Source organism: Vanessa tameamea, chromosome 17 (genome assembly GCF_037043105.1).
Source record: "Vanessa tameamea isolate UH-Manoa-2023 chromosome 17, ilVanTame1 primary haplotype, whole genome shotgun sequence".
Lineage (NCBI taxonomy): Eukaryota > Metazoa > Arthropoda > Insecta > Lepidoptera > Nymphalidae > Vanessa > Vanessa tameamea.
Genome location: NC_087325.1, coordinates 4,143,207 through 4,153,659, shown reverse-complemented (window position 1 = coordinate 4,153,659; position 10,453 = coordinate 4,143,207). Strand labels below are relative to the sequence as shown.

Genomic DNA, 10,453 nt, shown 5'->3' with positions numbered 1-10,453 from the left:
CTTTTTAATTTAAATGTTATCAAGAAAATATTATATCTGTTTAATGAAAAAAATATTATATAGAGTTTCATAGGAAATTGAAACTTCTAGTACTAGTTCTCTTATTTTTAGCCAATAAGTAATTATATGCAGTTTTTTAATTTATCATGAAAATAAGATGCTTCAAAATAAACTAATAAATGTAAAAACAGAATTTTTTTTTTAGCATAAATAACATTTACGAGGGCACTAAAACGAGCTCTCATAAGTTGGTGGAGAGAAATCAATTTTTTAATGATGTAGATAATATTAAATGGTGTTGCCTGCTGTATTGTTGACCTGTTACTTGTTAGTTGTTTGGTAGTGACAACACCAGTGCAATCTGACTACGTGATAAGATGGCGTCTATTAAATAGGAATAGCTTACATTCTAAATAATATATCTATAGTGATCGTTAAAGTGTATTTATTTACCTAATAAGTATAGTTTTATATTGTTTTATTGTATAACAACACATTAAACATGTAAGTATTGCGTATTTCTTGTTATTTATGTGCTAGCTGCGTCATTGTTGCAGGTCTCTGAAAACGGCGGGTGACAGCAAACAAATGATATACCTCGATTTAATCGTGATTATTTATTTTCAGTTGAAAGAGCCTCTTAACATATTAGTGAGAAGGCAATGTCCGAAGAGTCGGAACGTCACGGGGAGTCGGCGAGTGACGGCGTCTCCGGCAGCGGCGTCACAAACGTGGCGCGCGTGTTGTTGACCTCGCTCCAGCTCGACACCGCTACCGCGGAGTCACTGCGTGCCTCGTGGAGAACCCAGGACTTGTACATTGATCACCTCGAAACATTGAACAAACAGTTGGAAGGTATTTACGAAAACGTTACATCGGCTTGGTAGTGGTCACGGTCGGCGATCTCCGACCCGCGTGCTGATTACGTGCAAACACTCTTTAGTTACTCTATATCGACAATGCTTTAACTAAAATTAGTGATACTGTTATGATAAAATGTTCAATAAAATGATGCTGTGAAATTGAAATGTTAGTAATAAAATTTGTGGTACGGGGTGTATTTAGGTGTTTAATTATGATGAATAAAGAAGAATGGTGTAATGCTGTGTAAGAGCGGTGCCAGTGGAAGTGATCTGTGGAAGTGCTTACATCATGTCAAGGCAGCAAGTAAAGTGATTCTCCAACTTGTCTTGGAGCTGTGTTAAAGTTCAGTGTAAAAAATATAACTAATAATGACAGAGTCACGAGGTGATGCCAGTACATCGTCATTTTGTCTACATAAAAAAGTAAATATGCCTATTTCTTACTTATGCTGTTATAAACATAAAAAAAAAATTTATACATGCTTTCCTATGTTATGCTTCACTGTGTAGTTGAATGACACATGTGATAAAGTTATGTGAAAGTATGTATTAATAACATTACAGTGGAATCCTTTTATAATGACTCATTATTATAACAACTGTAATCACAAACAATTTTTTTATCACAAACTTTTTGTAAAAGTAACTAATAAACTACAGTTTAAGTATATGATATAAATAAAGCTAATATAAATTTATTTCAAAGAATTGTAACTAATAATGTATCTACCGAACCTCAGTTGTAAATGCATTTGGAATAAAATAAGTGTCTTTTACATTAATCTTAATACAATTTTTTTTGTTATAACAAATATTAAAAAATTATTTGTTAAAAATGTACTTACCTTTTTGCATTTTTCAAATTAAGTGCCATGTATAATTATTTATTGGTTTCGTTTCTTAGATGAAAAACTGAATTATATGCAATAAGCATAATAATTTATAAATACTTTCCGATCAAGCATATTTTATAAAATAAAGAAACATTCCCTAATGTACTCCTGTAAATGGCATTAACTCTGAAATGAAAATTTATAAACAAAGTTTATTTATACTATATGAAGTAATATTTGTGTTTGGATTTTCAAATCAGTATTTCCTATTTACTGCAGTAATATGTTGTTACTAAAAAAAATGTCATTATAAATGAACTCCACTGTATCATAGTACATATATATATATTTTATTAATATCTGCTAATTACTCTAGCCTATCCCAACTACAGGAGTAAAGATAGATAAACAACTGACATTGAATTGAGGCAATACCATTGGTACGGATTTCAAATAATATCACATTAATTATGCAAAAAAAAGTCATTTTTTAATATTGAAGATGTTCCAATTACAAATTTGAAAGTAAAATTGAATTGGATATAAGTATACTCTATTCCATCCATAACAGGAGATAAGTCAAATAAACATTTGACAGCAAATTGATGCAATATCATTGTTTGAGAACCTGATTAATCTATGTTATTCACTATGGATTTGTGACTAGCTTATGGGTTTTCAATTCCGCCTACTACTATTATGCCTTCAAAATTAAATTGAGCCTGTAATATTGACCGCACCGATCAATCTCCATCGTGTCTTCTCCAACGCATGTGACATTGGCGAAAAAATCTGTGCCCTTTTGGCACAAATAAAAGCCAAAAAAATGATTTGTGACAAAATGGCATTTAGAATGTTGACGAAACTGTTATTGGAATTTTGGAAGTAAAATTAAAGTGGAAATAAGTAGTTAAGTGTAATAGTGTTGTATTATAAATAAAGATATATTAATCATAAACTCTTAGTGCACAAAATACCTGAGATATTAGCAAATTCCATATGTAAATCTAAAGTTTGTTTATCTTTTTTACTATTTCCACTGGAATAGGCTATATTTGTATTATAAATAAAGATATATATTTTACAAACTGTTTGTAGTGCAAAATATATCTAAGGTTTGTTTATCTTTACGCCTTCATCGTGGAATAGGGTATAGGTATTAACAGTTGTGTATGAGCAATGTTGAAAAATATTTTTATTTAATTTTATGCTTTTTTTAATCATATTGCATGGTATATCTACAACTAATCATTTAGCTTCACACATGAGTTTATATTATTTATAAATACCAATTTGGCTTATTCTGGCTAGAGAGTTAAAAAAATAGCAAGTAATGTACATTTTCTTAGAGTTCTTTAATATTTTGATATTCAGATAACTTGGCATTTCATGAATGGTATAAACTTCATGTGTCTAGCTATGATATGTTCAGCTGCTAATTGAATACATTGCAAATATTATTATAGCTTTTATTATTTAAAACATTAACTTTTTATTACCATTGCTAGCTGATTTTGTTATTTGTTATAATTTTTTAATCTTTCTTTGCAATAATAAAAACAATGGTAACACAATCTTTATTGTACTAAATATAATATAAATATTTTCCTCAAATGTGTGTTAATGCATTTAACGCTTTAAACAGGAGAAAATGATTTTATAAAAAATATTTTCTAATCGACATATTTCCCTGATTTTTTTTTTATTATGTTACTATTTCTTATGTGTTGGTATAAGAAGGATAGCAATACATGAAATTTAAAAAAATTAGCTTAGAGAACTTTATACTTCAGATTCAGCACATATTTATGATTTATGCAGCACTCTCTGCTGCTTAATTAGTGAACTAACATAAGTTCAAATTGTATACATGATCAATTTTATTCCTATTGACTCCTTAACTCCATGATGCACTAACATATTTGATCCAAACAGTGATAACTGTGGTTGAATGTGTTTGTCATAACACACACAGCCATTATTCTTCAAAATTATTGTATTGATTTGAAAATAACCTTATATTTAATTTTTTTTTTACTAATTTGAACATACATTATATTTTAATGTACCACTGATGTTGAATATTTGCAGTTTGAAGATATTTTACATTTAGAAATATGCAAACTATTGCAAATATGCAAAATATTCATAGTGTCATATGATTGTTTTGTCAAAAATAACAGGCAATAATAGAAGATATTCTATGTAATAATGAATTCAGGACTTCTAGTGATAATAGGGCACTACTCTGAAGCTCCTCATTCTAAGTGTTTATCTGAACTATACTTTGAATAATGTTTGAACACAATACAGAGTATTTTAGAAAACATGCACAACATATATATTTGATGTATCAATTAGGCTTGCAACGAATATTCGGTTACAATTCGGTATTCGGCCTATTCGGCTGCTTTTATTATATTCGGCCGAAAACCGAGTAATTAAGTAATATATTTGGTTTTAGGGAGTTAATTGGTAAAATGATAACAAATAAAAAAGATTCATTACGTATATTCATCTTTTCATTTCTTTTATAATCATTAAGGCAGTCATTGGTACATAATCATCTTCTATATTAGAAAAGTTAAAATAAATTCTAAGTCTGTACAAGTTTTGTCGCTAAAATCCGACCGAATACTTTTGCCTAATATTCGGCTATTCGGTCAGGGGGCTCACCGAATATTCGGTATACTACCGAATATACTATTCGTTGCAAGCTTATTAACAATATTATTGCCTAATTAATAAAAAAATGTTTCCAACTAAATTTAAAGTCTAAATAATTGAATATTTATAAACAACTATACTAGTTATAAAATAAGGGAAATGACTAAAAAATAATTTCAAATAATGTATATTTTATTGTTATTAATTCTTAGTTAAGGTATTGTCGATTAAAACAATTATTGTATATTAGAATATAAGAGAAATACTGTTGATTTTATAGACATTTGTCACAATGATATCATCATAGATTATAATGAAAATCATGGCCAGGATATTTCATTATTCTACAATTATATGAGGTTTGAAACAACATATTTGTACATCATAAAAATAATAATTGTTAATTTATCTGTGTAGGAAGCTTGGAAAAGGCGAAAGAGGTAGAAGATAGGATAAAACAACAGTATGCTGAATCACAACATAGAGAAAAAATTCTTGTCAGAAGGCTTGCAGCTAAAGAACAAGAAATTCAAGACTATGTAGTAAGTTGGATGTTTTGTAATATAAGTAGAGATATTATTGTTTATTAAGAGTGGTTTTAAAATAGATTGTATGATAACAACTGTTATAAGTACTCACAACTATTGAGTTATGTTTACAATTCTGTATGTACTGTAAATTAATTTTAAGATGCATATTAAATTAAACTTTATGCTGTATAATTACTAATATTAACTTGTATTGATTAGTAAAAAAGGTTTACATATTTTTTTATTTGCATTTCAGAGTCAAATTACTGAATTAAAATCATCACATGCAAGTCTCAACGGTAGACCATCACTCTTAGATCCAGCTGTAAATATGCTCATATTGAGATTAAAGCAGGAGTTAACATCAACAAAAGCAAGACTTGAGGAAACACAAAACGAACTGTCAGCGTGGAAGTTCACACCTGACTCAAATACAGGAAAAAAGCTTATGGCAAAATGCAGGTTACTACATCAAGAGAATGAGGACTTAGGACGAATGACATCAAGTGGTCGGATAGCAAAGTTAGAGGGTGATCTAGCATTACAAAAGAGTTTTAGTGAGGAAGTTAAGAAATCACAATCAGGTTTGTTACTTAATATCGACATTCATTAAAGTAATCAAAAAGTATTAGATAAATAAAAATTATGTGTGGTATTAAATTTTTTTCCCAAATGTAACTTAAACAATATTAAATTTTGCTTCCTCCTAACAACTGCATGTATATCTACAGCCTAATTTGAAATTGTTTTAAATGTTAAAACTATAATTTTCCATTCATTTTGGCTTTATTGTAGATTTTACTTTACATTATTAAATGTATAACAAAGTACCTGTATAGGTTACGATTTTTCAATTTTTCAGATCTTGTTACTTTGGGCAGTGAATGAGATGATTTATATCTCATTGCACTACCAATGTCTACAATGGTGGTGACCACATGGTGGTACCATATGCCGCATTTGCTTGTCTGTCTTCCTATATTTAATATTAAAAAAATACTATAGTTTTGGTTATACAAGCTTGTCTTATAGCAGCATTTTAAAACGTTTTTGACTTTCACTCAATAAATTGACGTGTGTGTGTCTGTGTTTTAAATTTATTTTCACTATTTCAAACAACATTACGAAATTTGTTTTTATCATTTCAGAGTTGGACGAGTTCCTACAGGAATTAGATGAAGACGTAGAGGGCATGCAGAGTACAGTGCTATTCTTGCAACAGGAGTTACGTGCGACACACGCCACTGTGAATGGCAATAGGCCGTCGACACCCGCTGACAAACGGACTTATTCGGGCAGTGAGTGTAGCGACACGCCAGTTGGCAAGCGGAGACGGGCCTCGGTCCTGTCCCTGGACTACAACGAGGACGAGGAACCGCTCACAGTGACCAACGGTGAGGCTGAATAGCCCAGGACGCGAGTGTTCTACAGAACACGCTTCTTAAATATGAACTAGTGAAATTTTGTGAACCATTATCGTTATCTGTTTAGCCACTTCGGCCCGTATTTCGTTGACTCGAAATTCTTTTTTAATGAATCCTTATGTGAGTGATTATCGGCAATGTCAATAATATAAAAAAACGCTATTTCGGTGTCACTCATTACGAACATACAGAATGCTTCTGTATTAGGACATATTGAAGTGTATTCTATAAAACCTATGTACTTTGTTAGAAGAAAAAATTATATAGACGAATCTGTGTCATTCCCATTGACAATGAATTGGTGATGATTGTGTCAAAGGTGAAAATGAGATAAAAAACATTTGGGTTTAAAACTATAGTTTGCGTTTTATGCACAAGAGTGGACCATGTGATCAGATTTAATAGTGAATCGTTTTTGACATTGTTTTATACTTATGATGAATATTAAGACAAACACTCAGTTGACAATTTTATAATTTATTTATGTAAAGTGCATTACTTAATTGTGATATATTAGAGAAATCCAATGATATATATATGAGGAATAATATTGTGTTTTGTTGCCAAGTTTCATTGTTTTATGGCATTTGTTTTTTTTATGTGCCACAGTTGATGAAATGACAATGAGTCCATGATGTGTAAGAAATAACGTCAACATCAGCCTAATATATTATTATATGCCACATTTTTATTGAATTTGTGATTTTCTACATAAAATGTTTCTATTTTCAAATTACAATTAATGTATATATAGAGCTATGTTAATAAACATATTACAGGCATCTATTTATTTGTATCATTTGTGAATTCTTGTTGTGAAAAGAAAGAAAACAATCCCGAAAAATATAAAACAAAATTCCAGCTAAATATGGACTGTGTATTGTAATTTAATATTTTTTTTATCATAGGATTCAAACAATAACATTAACAATGTAGAACCTCAGACAAAGATCAAAATAATACTAACAAGAATAAAAAATAATAATTATTGATTTACTACATTATTTGTAAGGATCTTAAGTAGATTTTGTCCAGGCTCAAGAGTACAATTGTAATGGAAGTTCTGATATATGAAATCAAATGCTTATTATATCTTGAAGTGCAGATTTTTTATAGTCATCAGTCAACAAACTGGAACTAAACATTTGAATCAAATTTATTTATCATAAAATTATTTTCTTTAGAAGTGTTTACATGCGTATTCCTAGGCATACATGTATCCTCTAAATAACTGCCAGGCAAGATTCCTCGATTATTTGACGAAACTTAAAGAGTTCATAACAAGAACTACATAATCTACTATAAAGACTGTTACAGCTACTTCTAATGCTAAATTGCCCCGTGTGGGGCAATATTAACTTTGTATATAGCAGTTTAGGTAGGCAATTCGTTTTATTAGATGAAATTATCTTGTATTAATTTAAAATACTTGAGAGTATTGATGAGACGAAAAATATAAATAATAGCTTTATCTATGAAAATTGATCTATAAATTAATTTTCTCAGTATGCCACAACTGTTGATATTTTTTTATTTGGTCTGGAGAATTGAGCTATTTTAATTATCTCTTAATTCTAACTTATTGTCCGACTCAAGAGAATATCTAAATTATTAATTACAAATAAATATTTTCATTTAATCGCAATTTTAGCTAAAAAACATTTTATATACGAGTTCTTATGTTATTATATTCGTTATTTTTTGGCATTAACAACTTTAGTCTGAATCTTCATAATATTTAAATATAGTTGCCTGACTGTGGTAAGTCGTGATTAAATTATTAATAACCAATTCAAACAATCACAACAAATCATATTTTAGGTTTTCTAGGCCCATTAAAAGTACCTGTGTTTCTTAACCCAGAAATTATGTGTGATAAAAATATTCGCGATTTCGTCGAAAGATTTATCAAATTAATTAGTAAATAGTTACCATTCTCAAGAGGCACATGTCAACTAGATAGGAGATACGAATGTGCTCAATTGATTTCGATAATCCAAGTGAACTCTAACTAGAAGAGTTCCGTCAAGTCCAGTCTATACGTGCTCTCCGATGCATATGGATACAAAAACTGCCCTTCAAAAATGAGCTGTAACAGAATTTCTTGACAAATTCTCACATGAGATGAACATCTATCACATTGCAAGCTAGCCACTACACCAAAAAGTCACATATGTTTGCCAATGCCAATCTTATCGCAGTGACGGCAACGCAATAGCAAGTAGAGATAATTTGATAGTTGATAACAATTTTTGTATCAGTCAGCCAGTCCGTCAAGTTCACTCTCACCTGCGGTGATTCAAAAAATGAATAATATAGCAGATGATTCCGCGTCGATTGGTCAGTTTCATACCGATACGTGCAGTAGTTTTCACATGATTGACGCATAAGGAAAAAAGTCATTATTTAAATCTAAAGACCACAAATATAACAACAATTATTCGAATTATGTAAATAATGTAATGGTAGGCAAACTTAAACGAAATGTACAAATTGAATCATGAAAATGTGAATTTCAATACAATTTCCTAATAATGAGCATTATACTATATTAATTAATAAAATACATGTCATTTTGTCTGTATAATATTGTACAGTCAATCTTTTATTTATCATACTAACGGGTTTAATCCATTAACCAAGCGACCGGTTGCCACATGCCCACTGCGGATGATGACCCTTCAAATCTAACCCGCGCAACTGGTATATACTTAACAAAATATATACAATATTGACACATTTGAAGGTAAAATGACTCGAGAGTTTAACCCTTCGAGCAATGACCTCGCTTTAGGCGGATATAATAATTAGCGTTTTATTACCAACAACAAATAAAAAACCTTAATTGCACAAAAAACTTATTTTATTAAGGCTTTGAAGGCACCCAGTTTAGGTTGAAATCGTTGGATCGATTTGACTTATCAAATATATATTTAATATTCACTAAAAATATATGACTAGACACAATAAATTTCTTATAGACATTATTCCTAAACTCCACAAGAGTGAAGTATTAAGAATAAGTATATATTATTTCAAATATTATTACATAACAATCACAGTTTGTATCGAACAACGCTTTAATGTTACGAAATATTTACTAGATATAGCCTTAAGAAGCCTCTGCCCGGTTTCTGAAATATTTTTTTGACGGTTTATCGATTCTGAAACTTAGGAAAGAATGTTTCCAAACAACGCAATGTAAAAACTCAGGAAAATAACAATCTAAAGAAACTTCCATACTTTTTTGCACTTACATTTAGTGTTACCCCAAGGCCCACATCAAGTTTTAATTAAGTCATTTTACAGTATATAAATTATTAATAAAAACATAATTAAAGAAAAACCGAAGAATTATCATATATGAGAAACTCTTTAAAGTAAAATTCGAAAGTATATGTACATATAAACAAAATATGCTTTCGAAATATCCTCGAATGAAGTAATTAAATCGAGATAACTGAGAATATCACTTTTATAACAAAAGTAACACCACTTGCGAAACAAAACTAAGTAATTATTTGAAACGTTTTGTTTTTGTAAATATTTGAGTTAAATATACAATTTGACTATATAGTACCTTTAAAAACAATATTAGTAAACAGATAACGCATTTTTTTCCGAATTAACTTACACAACAAATATTTAAAACTCGATGTCGGAAAATTAACTACATTTCTAATGTTAGGTATATTAATGATCCGGATATCAGTTCCATAGTTATTATAGATAATTATAAATTTAACTGCACCCTTCAGAGACCGGACATAGGCTAACTTTATAACATGTCACACATCTTACACAAGTAGATACATCTAGTCACATCAGACTTAGGCCCGAATACAGAGATGTGCAAAAAAACGGTCGCCGCGAGTTGAGCGGCGTGTCGCCAATTGTCAAGTCTTGAACCATTGATCACCCTAAAAGGTATCTTTAAAATTGCACTTGCACCCGGGCGCTTATTGTGCTAGACTGCACAGACTTCACGCGCAACCAACACAAGAGTTCCGCGCTGCTACTTGCATTTATAATTAATATAAATAATATTTAAATGATAGAATTTCTGCAACGCTTACTGAAAACAGGTTTGTGCAAGAGACTAAGTTTAGTCCCATAGATTTTTAGTTAGTCCGGCT

At 30.1% G+C, this 10,453-nt stretch overlaps 1 protein-coding gene across 1 annotated transcript; it reads left to right on the top strand.

The window, feature by feature from the left end:
- The first annotated feature begins 344 nt into the window (after window positions 1-344).
- LOC113400346 (pre-mRNA-splicing regulator female-lethal(2)D) lies at window positions 345-7,103 on the top strand. The gene is made up of 5 exons (XM_026639880.2): window positions 345-504; window positions 628-855; window positions 4,781-4,905; window positions 5,150-5,477; window positions 6,042-7,103. The coding sequence occupies exons 2-5, from the start codon at window positions 663-665 to the stop codon at window positions 6,299-6,301; spliced, it is 906 nt and encodes a 301-aa protein (XP_026495665.1). The 5' UTR covers window positions 345-504; window positions 628-662; the 3' UTR covers window positions 6,302-7,103.
- Window positions 7,104-10,453: the final 3,350 nt, after the last annotated feature.